The sequence below is a fragment of the Arvicola amphibius genome, chromosome 10, assembly GCF_903992535.2.
Source record: "Arvicola amphibius chromosome 10, mArvAmp1.2, whole genome shotgun sequence".
Lineage (NCBI taxonomy): Eukaryota > Metazoa > Chordata > Mammalia > Rodentia > Cricetidae > Arvicola > Arvicola amphibius.
In genome coordinates, this window is record NC_052056.1 from 38,597,627 (window position 1) to 38,617,555 (window position 19,929).

At 40.6% G+C, this 19,929-nt stretch overlaps 1 protein-coding gene across 3 annotated transcripts in view; it reads left to right on the plus strand.

Annotated features, from left to right (window-relative positions):
* Positions 1-19,929, plus strand: part of Polq (DNA polymerase theta) — an 82,422-nt gene continuing 62,493 nt past the window's right edge. For 2 of the 3 annotated variants that reach the window (XM_038346029.1, XM_038346028.1), the window contains exons 1-9: positions 1-160; positions 1,092-1,271; positions 3,232-3,362; positions 4,837-4,993; positions 7,405-7,513; positions 10,541-10,760; positions 11,862-12,009; positions 14,594-14,740; positions 16,152-16,364. In XM_038346029.1, the coding sequence (XP_038201957.1) occupies positions 1-160; positions 1,092-1,271; positions 3,232-3,362; positions 4,837-4,993; positions 7,405-7,513; positions 10,541-10,760; positions 11,862-12,009; positions 14,594-14,740; positions 16,152-16,364 (1,465 nt within the window). The remainder of the gene's footprint in view (positions 161-1,091; positions 1,272-3,231; positions 3,363-4,836; positions 4,994-7,404; positions 7,514-10,540; positions 10,761-11,861; positions 12,010-14,593; positions 14,741-16,151; positions 16,365-19,929) is intronic. The other variant, XM_038346030.1, reaches the window with a different exon arrangement.

Here is a 19,929-nt window from a genome sequence, read left to right on the forward strand (position 1 = left end):
ATGAGTCTTCCGCGCCGGAGTGGGAAACGGCGGCGTTCAGCGTCCGGTTTCGACTCATTCTCGGGAGACGGTGATAGCTATGTCAGCCCTCAGCTGCCGTCTGGACCGGTGCTGAGTCCACCTCCGGGGCTGGGACGCGGCCCGAGGGCCGCAGGGGCAGGTACTCGTTCAACGGGGCTGGGACGGCCGGAGGGCTGCTGGTGCACGCGCTTTTAGCACTGGGGCTGGTACGGTCCGAGGGCAGCCGGGGCATACACACCGACACCGGGCCTGAGATGGGCCCCGAGGGCGGCAGGGGCATGCACTTCAGCAGCGGGGGCTGGGACTCCAACACCCGGGGCCACCCTCCTAGCTGCTAGCTTGCCCAGCTGTTTTAGGCCATCACTGGCTGTACAGATATAGGCGGGTTTTTTTTTGGGGGGGGGGGTCTTTACAACTTCACAGAAGCAACTTCCCAGTTAGCCAGATCCTGTCATTATGTCGAGAATTTGCTTCGAATAATGTCCTGCACAACTTCAGATCTTCCACCCGACTGCCAAGTATAGTGTAGGAAGCCAGCTTTTTGGAATCCAGAGCAAAGCTGGAAGGGATCTGTGTTGTTTCCTCAGAATGTCAGCCTAATGCTTGTTTGCCTTTTTGAAGCAAGGGCTTACTCTAGGTCAGGCTGGCCTGGGGACTCGAACTCTTGATTCTACTTCAGCTTCCCAAATGCTGGGATTACAGGCCTGCATCAATGCATCCCATAATTCATTGTCTTTGGTTAGTACTAAAATGTAAACTGAAACTTCTCTAACGGTTTGTAATGCTCTTTCATCACTCATGGAGTGTCTTCTTCCCGCCTCCCCATGTGTCCAGACTCTTTATTCATTGTGTATAGCACACATTTTTGTTTGTGGATCTTAAGAGTTTACAAAATTGTATCAAGCAACTAATGTACTGGCATCTTTGTGTACAAGATCAGTTTCATGTAATTGTTTTGAAGTCAAGATGTGCTAAAGTTTTATTTCAGCATGTAGGAGTTCCAACAGTAGAGGGCTAACTATTAAAGTTGTTTGTTGGAGATAATTAAATTGTTTTTGTTTTCTTGAAAGGGACGTGCAAGCAAAGAGTTCCCGAGGACCAGCTAGACCAGCTGCTACTGGCAAACTGGGGACTCCCTAAAGCAGTTCTGGAGAAATACCATAGTTTTGGTGTACGGAAGATGTTCGAATGGCAGGCAGAGTGTCTTTTGCTTGGACAAGTCCTGGAAGGAAAGAATCTAGTTTATTCAGGTATTTAAATTTATGCAAACTCATTTCCCTAAAGTTGTCAGTGTGAGCAATTCTCTATTGGGGCGGTCACAGCTTTTAAGTAGGTGGACAGGCAAATGCTGTAAGGAAAGTGGCGAATATGTGAGTGCCATCACTTGCATCCTGATGTCATGGGGGTCCATGATGTGGTAGAGGAGGGCAGACAAGGACACTGGTAATTTATGCAGTTACAATTCTCTTGCTTAGTGAACATATATCTCAGTGCATTTATAACGGGGGTGCCAGCCTGCTCTTCCTCATTTGATCTCAGTTGCTTTTCAGGGTGTAGACTTTATTCATAATTGAGTTGTTTGTGCAGAATCATATGGACAAAGCAATATGTAGTATGCTTTATAAGATTTATGTGGATTTTCAAGGGCTACTTTCATATGTGCAATTTTAAGCTTGTGTTTGCTGCAATGATTTAACAATCAACCATAAGACACAGTTCCTTTGTGTCAGTTTTCTCTGAAGTTCGAAAATCATTCAGATTTTTTTTTTTAATTAAGGCTCTAATAAAGAACTAGAATATTAGCTAAGTACATATAAGTTTACACTGTGGAGTTAGACTGATTGGGTTTGGGAAATTTATCTTTTACTGACTGTATGAATTTGCAAATGGAGGGAGAGGTGGTGACAGGGAAGCTAACTGGCTTCGCAGTGCTGAGAGTTAAATTGTTTCCTAAGTATACAAACTTAGAACAGTTAGGCACCCAGAAAGTCCTCCTAAATGCACATTAGTGTTAGTCGGTTTATGTGGTGGTGTGGTCTGGTCATATCAGTTTCTGAACTCACAGTGTTGGTCAGCAACTCACAGTAATCAGTACATGTCTACCTAAGATGTATGTTGGATCTGTGGACTTTTTGTTCGTGGATCCATTGCCTGGTGTAGCTCACTGTCTTCCTTCTAGATTTGGCAATACTCTTGTTACTCATTTATCTTTTTCTCTTGTTGTACCCTGCTTCTGCAACCCAAGTGCTCACTATAAATACGACCTTTTCACTGCTTTTTTTTTTTTTTTTTTTTTGAGACAGGGTTTCTCTGTGGCTTTGGAGCCTGTCCTGGAACTAGCTCTTGTAGACCAGGCTGGTCTCGAACTCACAGAGATCCGCCTGCCTCTGCCTCCCGAGTGCTGGGATTAAAGGTGTGCACCACCACCGCCCAACCCTTTTCACTGTTTTTAAGAACATGTTAGTCATTTTGCATTGATTTTGGATAGATTAAAAAAAATAAAACAAAACCCTTAGATGGCAGGATTGTAACAGTCTTCTTTGTGTAGCATTTAAATATTTAAAAGACTTTAAATTATGTGTATTTGTGCCCATGTGTGGGTATGGACTGAAAGTGTAGTACCCACAGAGACCAGAGGCGATGTCAGATCCTCTGGAGCAGGAGTTACAGGCAGTTGTGAGCTGTCTGATACGGCTGCTGGAATTCAACTCCGGTCGGGTGCTGCGAATTGAACTCATGCCCTCTCTAAGAACAGTACACTCTCTTAACTGCTATGCCATTTCTCCAGCCCCAGTTACAACCATTGGTGGTTGTTTTATCTCTTTCTTTTCTCTCCCTTGAAGGATTTCGTACTCTAGACTCGTGAAATCTCTGTCATCAGAACATTCCAGGCTCTCCTCCAGGTCTCTGCACATGATGCTTCCAATGCTTGGCATCCTTTCCTCTTCCCATAAGTTTCTTTCCTTTCTAGAAGCTTCCCTATAAGTCCTCCCAGTTTCTGTCTCTCGTATTATCTTACAGGTGCATAGCGGGGTTTTTTTTTTTTTACCTGTTCAGTCAATTCTTAAAGAAACTTATAGGATTAATGCAGTACTCGGTGATAGCCATCATTAGTTTCTAGTGCAGAGACTTAAAACCCTCTGTTTACAATATTTATTAATGCAGGGTACTAAATGTTTGTCATAATTATGTGGAATAATCACATTTTAGCTCCTACAAGTGCCGGGAAGACTCTTGTGGCAGAGTTACTTATTTTGAAGCGGGTTTTGGAAACGCGGAAGAAAGCTTTGTTTATTCTGCCCTTTGTGTCTGTGGCTAAAGAGAAGAAATGCTACCTCCAGGTAATGGTTTCTGCTGTTTGAAGTAGTGAAAGATTCATCATTGGTAGCACTGGCTTTGCTCATTTGAAGGAGGTGTAAAATCAAAACGAAGTTTATCACATGTATGTAGCTTAAAAGCTGACCGTTAAAAGTCTTAATAGTTTAGCAGAACAGCTGGGCCTGGTGGCATAGGTGTGGGATTGGATCTGCTTGAGAGTCTTAGGTGGGAAGATTACCTGTGCAACTTAGTGAAACCCTGTATCAAAAAGTAAAAAGAGGCCTGGGAACAGTATAGCTCAGTATTACTAACAAAACAAACCCCAAAGAAAGAATTTTAAAAAATTATTACTACATAAAGTAGAAAGGGACATCAAATTAAAAGTGTAGCTTGGGGAATACTGTACAAAAATGATAAGCTTTTCATAGGAAGTAAAGAATAGCATGTAATTGCAAAGAAACAGTCAGCGTGTTTAAGGAAGCCTAGCCACCCCAGCTGAGGACCACTGAGAAAACGCAGGGACTGGAGGGAAGATTCTTTTGTGTTTAAAGGGACTGCTCCAAGCTGGTAGTCAGTCCTCTGATTGTTGAGTGGGTCATAGTCTCTGCTGATGCGATGCTCCATGGGTTTTAAGGCAATTTTACAATTACAGTGTCCATTAGATAGAAAAACCTGACAGTTGTGGTTTCTTCAGTGAAGTATTGTGCTGCCAGAATAGAAATCTCTGTCAAGATGGTCAGGAGTCTGGATTACAGTCCTGTGTTGCCAGGCACACAACCTGCAGGGCCTTGTGGTTTTTATTTGTAAACTGAGGCTGCTCACTCTTAATATTATAACTTAATAAGCTCAGACTTTCAGAGAAAACTGATTAAATGAACATCTGTAAAGTTCTGTGGTTTTACAAATCTTTTTAATGGTTATTTCAGAGGCCAAATAGCCAACAAAGCTGGTCCTACTCAGTAACCTCCTCTCAACTTAGACCCAAAGTAACAAAATGATGAAAGGATTCCTTTTATTGAGAAGGTATGTTAGTTAAAAGTTAAACCAAAAAAGTTAATATCAATCCCATTGAATTTAACTTTTGAAAACTTTTCTTCCATCATATGAAAAACTAATCTTTAGTAGGTTCAGAATATATTCCTTGTAAAGTATACATTTGTTCTTTAGAACATATTAGTGTTAAAAATTTACTTTCTGCTATTGAATTAAACATGTAGAACTTCAGTGTTTCCAATTTTAATTTCTATAGCTGCTAGAACTTAGACTATTAAAACATTTATTTCACTCTTTTTTAACAGAAATGTCTGTGCTGAGCTTTGTTAACTCTAAACATATTTTAGTATATGATTCTATTTTTAGTATGTGATTATTAAAGCCATTGGGTTTTGACCAGAAACAACCATCTTTAAATACTTTGTCTATGTTCTGGGATCGAACCTCCCTGTAACTCATTAAAATCTAAGTTTTCACCTGATTATTTCTTTTTGCTTAATTTAGAGTCTGTTTCAGGAAGTAGGGATAAAAGTAGACGGCTACATGGGCAGTACCTCACCCTCTGGGCGTTTCTCCTCCTTGGACATCGCTGTTTGCACTATTGAGAGGGCCAATGGGCTGATCAATCGCCTCATTGAGGAAAATAAGATGGATCTGTTAGGTAAGAAGGTTATAAAATTAAACAAGTATTTCCTGTTGTTTCTGATGGAATAAAGTAAAACTGTGATTCCTGTATGACCTGTATGTTTATTTCCTGTCATCTATTTTTGGAGGCAAGAATTGCAGAAGTAATGTCGGAACTTCATGTTTTATGTCTTTCTGTTATTGATTTTACTATCTTGTATTAGAATTTATTTTCACATTTACTTATTTATTTTTATGAATTTGAGTGCCTTTGTGGTATGAAACATGGCGGGAGGTCAGAGGACAGCTTGTGGGCGTTGATTCATTTGGATGTGGGTCTGGATATTGAACTCAGGTCATCAGCTTGGCAGTAAGCACCTTTACCCATTGAGCCATCTCACTGGCTCCTATCTTGCATTTTTGAACTGTATAAAAGACAGGATATTCTTGAGCCTCTGTTATTCCTCATTGCTACTTTCTTGTTCCAACTTTGTCTGGAGAGAAGGAAGCATGCTGGAGTTGTCCCTGCCATCTTTAAAACTAGTAACTTTATGTGTTCATTATCATATTTTGGTACTATGGGATCTAGATTAGGACTGATCAGAAGCTACCATTCAATAAGGAAATGATAGTCACATAAACTGGTTTTGTGCTTGATACTCTGAAGATTTTTTTTGTCTTAATAATACCTTTCTCCTACCCTGAAAGAAAGGTCACTATACAGAGGTAGCAGCAGGAGAACGACTGTAGTAGCAGTAGAAGCAATTGAGTCTGTTTGCTCACTGAGAAACCAGTGAGCTTAAAACAACAGCACAGTTGTGGTAGGAGAGAAATGGGGCTGAGATCAGTAATTAGAAAGGCCTGGTAAGACTGCTTACTGATGCTCACAGTCACTTTATATCAAAATTTTCTTATAACTTGTGACCGCAGTGGTTTTAACTATCTTGAGGATTTTTCTCTGCACACTAGGCAGAATAAGTTCTCTTAGGAGAATGAAAGTGTGTTGATAGATAGAGCATATCATATCATATATGAATTGGAGATAGCTTACAGACAAGGACATTTCTTATGTCATTAGGAAATTGAAAGGTTTTTATGAAACAATGATTTTATAAAGCATCAAGACTTTGAGTATAAATAACAGGTCAGGTGCTTTCTTCATGTGATTGTGAATGAGAGAGTCAGAGTAACAAGGGAGACCATAATCTTAGGCCAGAAAGAAGGGAAACGATGTGACAAGAAAAGTAGAGAACAGTCTGAGCCGTGAGCCAGGACTATTTTAAGATACAATACAGGTATTTTAAGAGAGAAGTTTATAGCTATAAATGCCCACATTAAAACAGTCTCTGACTCTTGCCTGCTTGTGGGACCCTATTCTTCCTACTGGGTTGCCTCATCCAATCTTGATGTGATGGTCTGGTCTTACTGTAGCTTCTTATGCCATGTTTGATTGATATCCCTGGGAGGCCTGCTCTTGCTGAGTGGGGTGTGGATCTGGGGGAAAGGGAAGGTGGGGGAGAGAGGCTAGAGGGAGGGGAAATTGCAGTTGGCATGTAATCTATGAGAGAATAATAAAAAAAATAAACACAATCCTTAAAAAAATGAAGAAAGAAATCAGAGCGATTTGAAGTAACCTAACAAGGCACCTTAAGGTTTCAGAAGATCAAGGAAAAGTTAAACTTAAAATAAGTAGATAGGAAACCATTGGCTATTAAGCAAAAAGTTTCAGTGGCAGGTATATCATACTTCCTTATAAGTTACGATTCAGAGCCCCCAGAGGCACTCAAACAATGTAGGCTCTTGTCATTTTCACATATCTGGGGATAGGGAATCTCAATTGAGGAAATGCTCCTATCACACTGGTATGACAGTCAGCCTGTAAGGGCGTTTTCTTGACTGATAATTGATGTGAGAGAGCCCAGCTCAGTGTGAGCAGTGCTATCTCTAAGCAGGTAGTCCTTGGATGTATAAAAAAGCTGAGCATGCCTGGAAGCAGCACTTCTCTGTGGTCTCTGCTCCAGTTCCTGCTTTTTGGTTCTTGCCTTGAGTTCCTGCCTGGCCTCCTCCAATGATGGGCTGTGATCAGGAAGTGTAAGCCAAATAGACCGTTTCCTCCCTAACTGGCTTTTGGCCATGGCATTTATCATAGCAATAGAAAGAAGACTAAGATACTAGGTTTGGTGGTTTTGTTAGCCCTGAGTAAGCTAATCACTGACTTTCTGTAGTTAGAATATATGGCATATATAGAATAGATTGCTTAAGATCCTGAAACATCTTGGAAGAGAATTGGCTATTTCACAGAAGCTGGCCTTTTCTTCATGCTGGCACTTTGCATTGCTTGCAGGATCTTGTTATGACAGTTATTTGACATTAGATGTGGGCTTCTGAGTCTGAAAATGCTGAGAACTGTGCAGTTTTGTAAAAGGTCAATCTGGAAAATCCTTCTAGGAATGGTGGTTGTGGATGAGTTACACATGCTGGGGGACTCGCACCGAGGATATCTTCTGGAACTTTTACTGACCAAGATTTGCTTTGTTGCTCGGAAATCAGTATCGTGGTAAGTACCTGAAATGACTGCTTTTCTGGTATTTTAAAAAATGTTGAGAAAGAATCTATAAAAGTGAATAAGTAATATTTATAGGAGTGTAGTACCTTTTTTATTTACACAAACTCATGGAATAGTAGTTTGCTTTTGTTCTAAAACTGATTCTCAACTTGTGGGTTGTGACCCCATTGGGGGCTGAATGACTCTTTCACAGGGGTTGATTAAGACCACCAGAAAACACAGATATTTACTTTAGATTCATAACAGTAGCAAAATTACAGTTATAAAAGTAACAACAAAAGTAATTTTATGGTTGGGGTCATCACAACATGAGGAGCTGTATTAAAGGGCCACAGCGTTAGGAAGATTAAGAACCACTGCTCTAAAAGAAGTACTTAACTGATGTTAGACTACTTTCAACATTTAAATGTTTCTGATCACTTTTTTTGACCAAAATGACAACTCTGTGGTAGGATTAGAACTAGAAAAACAATGAGCTTTATGTTCTTTCTCAAAACTTGTATCTATTACCTGCACTCAGTCCTTCCTAATCTACTAATACATGGCCTTTCTGGTTTGCTTTTCTACATATTATTCTGTGTCTATGTTTACATTTGTTATCACACATATATATTAATTTGGCTAGATTATGTATGTGAAAGAGAATATAAGTGTCTTTTTCTGAGATTGTGTGACCTTGCTAAAATTACCCATTGAAAGACTGCAGTTTTTTTTTACAAATTAACAATTTCCTTTTTCTTTAGAGCTGAATAGTATTCGTGTATACATCAAGTTCTCATTATGCATTTATCTGTTGATCCCATTCTTCATATTGTGTATAAAGCATCAATAAACTTGGGGGCTTGGGTCTCTATGGTAGGGTTATGGAGTTCTCTGGGTGTATGCCCAGGGGTGAAATAGAGGGATCGTAAGGGAGTTTGATTTTTAACTTTTTGAGAAAATTTTGAACTGAGTTCCACAATGGCCGCACCTCCACTAATAGTGAATCCTCTCCAACATTGGTTGGGTCTCCTGTATTTGCTGTCAGATTTGTTGATAATAGCTATTCTGAGTGGGGTGAGGTGCTTTCTCAAAGTAGTTTTAATTTGTATTTCTTTGATGGTTAGGGAAATTGAATTCTTAAAAAATAGTTATTTAGCCGGGCGGTGGTGGCGCACGCCTTTAATCCCAGCACTCAGGAGGCAGAGGCAGACGGAGCTCTGTGAGTTCGAGGCCAGCCTGGTCTACAAGAGCTAGTTCCAGGACAGGCTCCAAAGCCACAGAGAAACTCTGTCTCGAAAAACCAAAAAAAAAAAAAAATAGTTATTTACCATTTATGTTTTTTTTAAGCTATCATTCATTTGCCTATTGTTGGTATTGATTGGTTTTAATTCCTTGGTGTCTAGTTTCTGCAGTTCTTTGTGAACTTTGGGTGTCAGCCCCTTGTCTGCAGCGTAGCTGGTGAAGCGTTTCTCCCACTCTGTGGGTTGTGTGCTCTGTTTCTTTGCTGCATAGGAACTTCAGTGTCATGTGGCCCCACCTGTGATACATGGAGTCAGTTTCTGTGCTGCTGTTGATGTTATTCAGAAAGCCCACACACACACCTTTAGTCCCAGGACTTGGCAGAGACAGGGTCTCTGAGTTGAGGCCTTCCTTGTCTACATTTTAAAGACTGTGTCTCAAAAACAAAACAAAACAAAAACCCGTATCTCTGAAATCTACAGAAGAAAACATAGAGGATATCTTTCAAGACATTTGAAAAGTCAAAAATCTTTTTTGTTTGTTTGTTTGTTTTGTTTGAGACTGGTCTCACTATGTAGCCTTGGCTGGCCTGGAACTTGCAATGTAGACCAATTTGTCCTTGAATTTACAGAGCCAGGCGGTGGTGGCGCACGCCTTTAATCCCAGCACTCGGGAGGCAGAGGCAGGCGGATCTCTGAGTTCAAGGCCAGCCTGGTCTACAAGAGCTAGTTCCAGGACAGTCTCTAGAAACTACAGGGAAACCCTGTCTCGAAAAAAACCAAAAAAAAAAAAAAAAAAAAAAACCAAAAAACAAGAAACCTTGAATTTACAGAGATTCATCTGCCTTTGCCTCCTGAGTGCTGGGATTAAAATTTGTTTTAGGTTTCAAATTAAGGTTGTTGATCCATTTTGAATTGATATTTGTAAAATTCTTGTATATTGATTTCTTGCTATGGGAAATTAAGATTTTTTTCTTTTATATTTTCTATTCTCCCATATCCAGTTTCCTTCCATCCTCTTCAGTTTTTTTTTTTTTTAATCCACTCACTCCACCATCTTCTCATTCTCCCAGGTAGGATTCTAATTTTGCTTAGATCATTTTTCAGTGTTACAGTGATATGGCCTTGTTAACTCAGCTATTGTATATTATGATTGTTTTTACTTTTTGAAAGCCCCCCCTTTTTTTCTTACACTATTACATATCTTTATTGTTTGATGGCTTGGTTTTCTGTATACTGTGCTACATACTTATCTCTACTACATATAAGGGAAACATAACTAGAAAATGCATACAAGTTTGGAAATTAAATAAATACACTGCAGACTAAATTTTGTGTCAAACATGTAAAAAATATTACAACTGACTAAGAAACACAACCCAGTGTCTTAGTGAGAGGCTTAAGCAGGCATTTGCAAGAGCGGTTTCAAATGGTCTGCCCATATGAAATGGCACAAAACATTGTTAATCATCTGAGAAACTGCTTCTTAAGTATTGCTATAGTGTCTCCATAGTGTTTATTATTAAAATGATTGACAGTACAGTTGTCAGATAGTGACAAGATTGTGGGACAGCAGAACACAAAGATTGAGGAAGTGCCACTTTGGTACAGTCTTCCTGGAAAACAGCTTTGTGTCATTCATTAAATTTGAATATCTTGCCAGTAATCTCTGACCTAGTAATTTTATCCAAAGAAATGTCTGCATTTGTGCACCAAGGCCATGACAAGAGTATCGTTAGCAGTACTATGAGTTATTTTCTGCATATTTCCTAATGTAATTTTCCTTTGGTCTTTCCAGCCAGGCAGATGCAGGCAGTACTCTGTCTAATGCTGTGCAGATTGTTGGCATGAGTGCTACTCTTCCTAATCTGCAGCTCGTAGCTTCCTGGTTGAATGCCGAACTCTACCATACTGACTTTCGCCCAGTTCCACTTTTGGAATCAATAAAAATAGGAGATTTTATATATGACTCGTCAATGAAGCTCGTGAGAGAATTTCAGCCCCTACTCCAAGTGAAGGTGAGTCACTGCTCTTACATCTCCACTGTTAGTGCCTTCGAGTTTTCTACAAGTTGTTAACAATTTTTAATTGTATAATTAGAGGTTGCATAGTAACTGAATGTATATTATGTATTTGTTGGAATTGATATTAAGATACTCAGTTTTACCTTAAATCACTTGATGAGAATAGTGAGAAGGAGAATGTTGTATGCTTTTAATTTAAATGACCATCATTTCCTGGTATATAATAGAAATCGTTTTTTTTTCTAGTCAGTGAGATTTTGCTATGGTTTAATTTACTTTAAACACTCAGGTGGAACACTGACATTTGTTGAATATAGATCTGGATAGTAAGTGTACTGAATGAGATTATTGTTTCAAGAGCCAGATAGACCTTCCTCTGACACTGAAGAGAGTACACAAAATGCTGAGCTACTGTTATTTCAGTCGTGAAAAATCTCTGACCCTTCTATCTTTATCTATAAGGTAGAGTATCATACTTGGTTTTGGTAAGAATACAATATGATTGCGCGCGCGCGCACGTGTGTGTGTGTGTGTGTGTGTGTGTGTGTGTGTAGCACTTGTAAAGTCCTTGATATGCAAGTTACTCCCTGATACCTCTGCACACTTTGATGTTCTTCCAGCATGGAGGGCTTCCATAGGACATTCACACAAATTCTTTGCTGTGCTTGAAATGTATGCTTGCCACTGAGATAATGCATCTCCTCCTTCACATCTGAGCTTACTTGTTTTCTCAGAGAAACCTCCTTTAGGTCTTTTCAAATCTATGAGTCTAAAACATTGCAAATATTTCTTTTCCAGCACATCATGTGGTGGTTGAGTTCCTTCCCATGTTTCTCAGTGAGACTGTAAACAAACCCTTTGCCAATTAGGGCTATATGTAGTCACCACTGTATCTCTAATACCCGAGTTTAGGACTTAATAAACATGAGTTGAATACATAGAAATTTTTTTCTTTTTACCCATCATCATTAATGAAGTTTGTTTTTTATTGTAAATGACTTTTATTCTGCCTTTGAGTTAAAAAATCTTTGATCCAATGTGAAGATGTTCTGAAGGTATGTATGACTGATGTAGCTATTTCTCTTTCTTTTTTAGGGAGATGAAGATCACATTGTTAGTTTATGTTATGAGACTGTTCGTGATAACCATTCAGTATTACTCTTCTGTCCATCAAAAAAGTGGTGTGAGAAGGTAGCAGATATCATTGCCCGAGAGTTTTATAATCTGCACCATCAGCCTGAGGGTGAGTGACAGGTGGAAATGCAGCCTCCATCCTTGCTGTATGGATGGCAGTACTGGTGATGACAATAGAAGCCTCCATTCTTGGTATGGACGGTAGTACTGGGGATGACAGTAGAAGCCTCCATCCTTGCTGTATGGACGGTAGTACTGGTGATGACAGTAGAAGCCTCCATCCTTGCTGTATGGACGGTAGTACTGGGGATGACAGTAGAAGCCTCCATCCTTGCTGTATGGATGGTAGTACTGGTGATGACAGTAGAAGCCTCCATCCTTGCTGTATGGATGGTAGTACTGGTGATGACAGTAGAAGCCTCCATCCTTGCTGTATGGATGGTAGTACTGGGGATGACAGTAGAAGCCTCCATCCTTGCTGTATGGATGGTAGTACTGGGGATGACAGTAGAAGCCTCCATCCTTGGTATGGACGGTAGTACTGGGGATGACAGTAGAAGCCTCCATCCTTGCTGTATGGACGGCAGTACTGGGGATGACAGTAGAAGTCTAAGTGTGTTCCTGCTCTTTGTCACTGTCACTGTGTGCTGTCTAGGTATTCTTGGCAAGGCTGCTTTTGTCGCTCCAATCCCTTATTGTCCTCTTCATAGATAATGTGAACATACTCAGGCCTATTGTCAGTGCAGCATCCCATCCAGGCCCATCTTCCCTGGAGCTGTCTATACCAGGCTAAAATATATGCTTACATCGTTCTATGACAGCTTACTCCTGAAGGACTGGAGTCTTCATCATGTTCTATTAGGTTTGTTATTGTGATTTGGAGTAGTGGTTCCTAAATGCAGTGTTTGGATTGGAGCCTGGTCTCGTCTGTTTATTTTCTCCATGAAAAGAGAGTAGCACATTTTTTATGAACTGAAGTTTACAATTTGGAATTCTCTTACCAATTTTTTTAACCTTAAAATGACCTCTTTTGGGCTGAAGAGGGTCACTTAGCTGTAAAGTGCTTGCCTTGCAAATACAGAGACATGATTTTGATCTCTAGAACCATGTTTTAAAAAGGCGAGCCAAGCTTGGTGTTATGTCTGTGATCCCGCACGGTGGTGGAGACAGATGTTGGCCATCCAGCCTGACTCACTTCAGAACTCCCAGGCTAGTGTGGAGCCATACCTCAAAAGAAGATGAAGACTCCTGAGGAACAGCATGCATGTGCACATGTGTTCATCTTCACATACATGAAAACATGCATGTACACACACATACTGCTGAGTAATAACTTATTATGCTTTTATTGTTTTTAGTAGAACAAAACATAGGCAACCCTATGTGTATCCTCAGAATTTTAAGAAAAGTTTACCTAAAAATTAAAAACACATAAAATATAAGAAATATATTAAAAATAGGTTTTTAATGAAGCTTTGTAAGTTTAGGAATCTAGAAGTCTGGGCAATTCTTTAAGAAGATAGACTTCCTGTGTTTAAAAGTAACTAAAAGGCACATTTCATCTTGTTTTTTTTTTTTTTTTCGAGGCAGGGTTTTTCTGTAGCTTTGGAGCCTGTCCTGGAACTAGCTCTTGTAGACCAGGCTGGCCTCGAACTCACAGAGATCCGCCTGCCTCTGCCTCCCGAGTGCTGGGATTAAAGGCGTGTGCCACCACCATCTCCTGCTGCATCTTGGTTACATATGTTTGACTGTTAGTTTAGTGACAGAGGAACCAGTTTCCAGGGAGAGCTGGGGTCCCAGGCAGTGCTGTTGTGCTGGTTGGCAGGACACATCTTGAACAAGGACTCTGACGTTTGGACTTTGCTTGTGTGTTGTCACTGTGACAGAAGCAACTTAAGAAAAGGCAAGATGCCAGGCGGTGGTGGCGCACGCCTTTAATCCCAGCACTTGGGAGGCGGAGCAGGTGGATCTCTGAGTTCGAGGCCAGCCTGGTCTACAAGAGCTAGTTCCAGGACAGGCTCCAAAGCCATAGAGAAACCCAGTCTCGAAAAACCAAAAAATAAAAAAATTAAAATAAATAAAAAGAAAGAAAGGGAAGGTTTGTTTTGGTTCATGGTACCTTGTTACACAGGGTACAAGTCCATCATGGTAGGAAGATGTGGGAGAGTTCAAGGAAGCAGAAGCAAGTGAGTCAGGCTCCTCCCTCATGGCAGCAGACAGGAAGCAGATGGCAAGGGCTAGAACCACAGGTGGGCTTTACTCTTAAAGGTGTACCTCCAGTTGCCCACGCTCTCAGCCAGGCCTCACCTACAAAAGCTCCAAACCTCCTAAAACTGCCACCGTCTGAGGACTAGGTATTAAACCATGAACCTGCAGGGAGCATTTTCTATTCAAACCGTAACACGTGGTAATCTGTCCTTTCTCCAGCAGGATCCCTTTGATCCCCTCCTTTGAAAAGCTGATCTTCCTAACCTTGGGATACATCCTTAGAACTGTCTATGAAGCTTTGCAACCCTGTCTTGGTTGTATCATCGTGTTCTGGGTCAATGGCTTTCAAAGACCATGGATGTGGCATAGTGGATAGTATGTGGCAGTTTCTGAACCTTATGTTTATTTCTGTCATCACTTGGCAGGTAACAACCAATGAAGCAAAGAAACTTGTACTTATTTATGTGTGTGTGTATGTTTGACAGGATTAGTAAAACCATCTGAATTCCCACCAGTGAATCTAGAGCAAAGGAGCCTTCTGGAAGTGATGGATCATCTAAAGCGTTCGCCTTCAGGACTGGACTCTGTACTGAAGAACACTGTGCCATGGGGGGTAGCATTTCATCATGCAGGTATTCCTGGCTCATCATCTTGTGTTAAGATGTTCTCAGCACAGGCTGGAGCTCTGATCAAGAGCTCTTGTTACTCCTGCAGAGGATCTGAGTTTGATTCCCAAGACTCATGCTGTGAACTACCTGTACGTCCACTTCCAGGGGATCTGATACGCCCTCTTCTGGTCTCTGTGGGCTCCTGTACACACATAATGCGCATATGGGTTCACACACAAGCACATAAAATAATAAAATAAATAGAAAAAATTAAAAAAACCTCACCAGACTTTTATAATTTCTTCATTCTTGTGTTTATGTGAATTTATTTCTTAGTAATCACACTTAATATTTGTAGATTTCATTTTAAGAAACAGTGGATTAGTCAAACCAGAGTAAAGCAAAAATTTTAAGCTTACTTGTTTGAATTGTATAACTATGTCAGATAATGAATTTTTTTTCTAACCACTGGGAAAGCAAATTCTAAAAGTCTTACTTGTCTATATGTTGTTTCCTTAAAATTTATGTTAGAGTAATACTTACTACTCAAATTCGATGCTACTTCGTTTCCTCTTATGTCAAGAATTGACATAGGCTCACAGACACAGCAAAGTTAATTTGTTTTAGAAATTGTCATTGAATTGAAGAGGACTAGAAGTGAAGAATCCGATGGGTGAGCTGTCGGAATCTCCAGTGGGACAGTCACTGGGTGAAGGGCTTGGTCTGTGATCATGTGTGCTAAGATTATGTCATAGGGATGTTTTCTTCAGCGAGTTTCCCAGAGGTGGTTATAAAGATGAAATATCATCATCTTTATAATCACAGATGAAAATCTGTGAGCTACAGAGAAAATTGTTGACTAATAAATGCTGGTATGGGGAAGAAAAGAAGAATGTTTTCAAGACTGGAAATTTAATCCTTTCAGTTTTATTCAACTTTCATCTTATATAATATATAATATATATTATATATGTATATAAATTTTAATGATAAACATGATAACATTTTAAAATAAATTTAAAAATGTGTATGTGTACATACATATGTACACGCAAAACCCAGGGTTGTTAACCAGTAGTATGCAGTTAAATTCAGCCTGCTATCCGTTCTTATAACTAAAATTGTATTAGAACACAGTCCCACTCACTTAATCTGCTGCTGTTTTCTTTTAACAGCAGCAGGATAAGTAGTTTCAGCAGAAATCATCAGTTCCACCTAAAACATATATAATGTTTTATGCCTAAAAATGTGTAAAGATGGAAGATTATACTCTTAAATAGGTAGACTGATTATGTGTTTGTTTATAATTTTAACTGTTGTTTAAAGATCTTTAAAGGCTTGTGTGGACTTTCAATGTGTCTTATGTGGACTGCTTACACGTAGTCAAGTACATTGCTTCTGTGGTAATATGTTTTGGGATCTGTACTTTATTTAGGTCTTACATTTGAGGAGAGAGATATCATCGAAGGAGCCTTCCGTCAGGGTCTTATTCGGGTCTTGGCAGCAACGTCTACTCTTTCTTCGGGAGTGAATCTCCCAGCACGCCGGGTGATTATTCGCACTCCAGTTTTCGGTGGCCAGCCTTTAGATATCCTCACCTACAAGCAGATGGTTGGCCGTGCTGGCAGGAAAGGCGTAGACACAATGGGTGAGTTTGGATATAGTTTTCAGGGCATTGCGGACAGACAGTCTACTAGGAAGCTGACTAGTACCTGGCTATTTCTTATCATGATATATTTCTTTATTGTGCAGTGCACTAATGTCCTCCTCTTGGGTTATTTAATATTTATAGTGAATATGATTTTCATTTGTTAACTATTGGTTTTCTTCTGGTAGCGAATTAAGGTTTTTCTTTTGTGTTATATGTAGTGAAATGATTCAGTATTATATAAAGAACAAGATTTGTGATTTTATTAGCTAGAAGATGATTTCAATTTCCATGTCTGCTTCTTTTTCCTCTTTTTCAGTAGGTATGGTGTATGTGGCTGTGAGCTGAGGGGAGGAGGAAAGCTGTCATGGAATGGGCTCCCCCACATGGAGAAAATGGGTTCTTAGTCTGGAGAAATAATGGAAGGGCTGACTTGAGGAGGAGAATCTCTGGGATGAGGATTCCTCAAAAGCAGAGGCCATGAGGACAGTACCATCGGGGCTGGCACATTTAGCATGGGAATCCTGGCCTCCCATCTGTGGGAGTTCTCTAGCCTTCTTCCTCTGCTGCCTCTGCTGCCTCTGCTCCCTGCATCTCTTATTCTTTTTCAAGATCTCCTCATAGGCCCAGTCAATCTTAGAGAAAATGGATGCCTGGTCTAGTGAATTGTTCAAGGAACTGAACTGAGGAGGAGGGGTCACAAGTGAAGGTCTCTGACACATGGAGAAGATAGGTGCCGAGTGTGGGGCAATATTCAAATGGCTGAGCACAGGAGGAGCACTGACACCCGATTGCATCTCTCGCCTAGAATCTGAGGTGGCTGATGCATCAGAAAGGACACAATATTCGAGAAGTCCATACCTACCATTTGATTGGTGGCCTCCTTTCTCAGCTAGTTCTATATCCTTCTGCCTCTGCTGCCTCTCCCTAACTGGGCTCTTCTTGAAGCATTTCTCCTCAAACATCTGATCAGCAATGGAGAAGTTGGGTTTGTGGTCTTAGGAGTTACTTGAGGAGCTAAGGTGAGGAGTAGAGCTGATTCTGCAAGGGCTCTGACACTGGGAATCTGCACTGGCAGATGTAACAAGAGGAACATGGCCTGTGGGGGAATCTGTTCTGTCATGAGATCCACAGCCAGGATTACCAGGTAGTTCTCGAGCCTTTTCGCAAGTCTCTTTAGGTTGCCTGTTCTTGAACCAGATCTTGATATTCGACTTCCCTCAAGCCTAACATTTCAGAGAGTTCCATGCATTGCTTTTGGTTCAGGTACATCCACTTATCAAAATGTGCTTGCAAGACCAGCTTTTGCTCCTTGGTGAACACTGTGCGCTTCCGCTGCCTTCTTGAATCATTGGGAGAAATGTGTCCTTGGAGGGGCCTGAGAATGTTGTGGATTTGGTGAATCTGGGGTACTTGAAGAACCTTGGGTGAGTGGGTTCACTGTCGTGCTAGAGGATTTGTAACTCTGATGCACATTGGGGCTTCCAGTCATTTTTAGACCAGGTGCCAATGGAAAATCCTGGGGAACTTGAGATCCTGGGATCATATGAGAATTTGTTTCCATTGTGAGATCTTTATAGATTGAAGAACCTTTTTTTTTTTTTTTTCTTTTTTTTTTTTTGGTTTTTCGAGACAGGGTTTCTCTGCAGCTTTTTTAGAGCCTGTCCTGGAACTAGCTCTTGTAGACCAGGCTGGCCTCGAACTCACAGAGATCCGCCTGCCTCTGCCTCCTGAGTGCTGGGATTAAAGGCGTGCGCCACCACCGCCCGGCTTGAAGAACCTTTTTTGAGGCTTGAAGTCACCAAGAAATCTGTAGGTTGTTGCACCCTGCTCAAATTCTTCTCTGAGTTTTGCCTTTGAATTTTTTTTTAAAGGTTTTATCGTTTTGTACTACTGGGGGTTGAACCCAAGTCCTCACACATGATAAGCAAGCACTCCACCACTAAGCTATACCCCACCTCTCTGCCTTTGAATTAAAACAATTACTTTTATGTGTATGGGTGTTTTGCCTTACTCCATGTTTGTCTGGTGCCCTCAGAGATTAGAAGAGGGTGTAGGATCCCCTGGAACTGGATGACTGTGAGCTGTCTGTCTTATTGGTGCTGGGAATGGAACCCAGGTCCTCTGGAAGAGCAACAAGTGCTCCCAACTGCTGAGCCATCTCTCCAGCGGTCTGAGTTTTGGTATTATGTGTCTTGATGAGCTTTTTGGGTTGTATTAGAATAGAGACTTCTGTGCTTCCTATACTTGCTGTCATCCTCTCTCCCTAGATTTGGTTACATTTTTAGCCGTTATTTCTTGAATAGCTTTTTGGTCCCTATCTCTTCCACTTTAGCTTCTATTATGCAAAAATTAGTCTGTGACTATAAGTCGTTTAAGTTCATTTCAGTCAGTCTGGGAGTGGACTGGCTCTCCATCTGTCTGAGCTCCGGTTGAGACTCACCATTTCATTTTGCACTTTGGCTGCCATGCTTTTCTTCTTTGGAATTTGTCTTTATTTTTATTGTTTCTGTTTCTTTGTTAAATTTCTCACTTTGTTTATATCTCATTTTCTAAATTTATTTCATTTTAATGTTCTTATACTTCATAGAACATCTTTGAGAGGATTATGTGTAATTTTTATCTGTTCTTTCCTGCTCCCTGTTTCTTTCCATCATTGGAATTTTGTTGGTATATTTTAAAGTCTTATGATTTCCCAATTCTTTGCAATCTTGTGTCATTGTATCACAAATGTATAGAGACAGCCAGTTCTGGGTTTTCTGGTTTGGCAGGAATAGGCCTGTATTGCTAGTCTAGCTGGGAATGACTGGGCAGACTGGGCCTACTTTTGTTTCATGTGGTTAATTAGGTTGCTGACTTTAGTTTAATTTTGAGTGCCTGGTCTCCATTGTCAGACCAGATTGGTTGAATTATGCAGTCAGAGTTACTGGTTGGTCACTGTCGTTACCTTTAAAATACACCCCAGGGTATATTTCTGGATCATCGTTTGGGATCTGTGCTGGGTAGGTTATTTTAGTTTTTTCTTTTCTTTCCTTTCCTTTTCTTTTCTTTTTTCTTTTTTTTTTTTTTTTTTTTTTGAGACAGGGTTTCTCTGTGTAGCCTTTGGAGCCTGTCCTGGAACTTGCTCTATAGACCAGGCTGGCCTTGAATTCACAGAGATCTGCCTGTCTCTGCCTCCCTAGTGTTGGGATTAAAGGCGTGTGCCACCACCACCCAGCACTGTGCTGCCTCATTTTAAGTTAACTTGGCTCAAGTTATAGTTATCTGAAAGGAGGGAACCTCTGTTGAATGCTTCCATAAGATCCAGATGTAAGGCATTTTGTTAATTAGTGATTGATTGTGGAGGGCCTAGCCCATGGTGGTGGTACCTTCCTTGGCCTAGTGGTCCTGGGTTCTATAAGAAATCTGACTGAGCAACAACATAAGGAGCAAACCAGTAAACATCACCCCTCTATGGGCTCTGCATCAGCACCTGCCTCCAGGTTCCTGCCCTACATGAGTTCCTGCCTTCTGTCACCGACAGACTACAATGAGAAAGCCTTTCTCCCCAGCTTGCTTTTGGTCA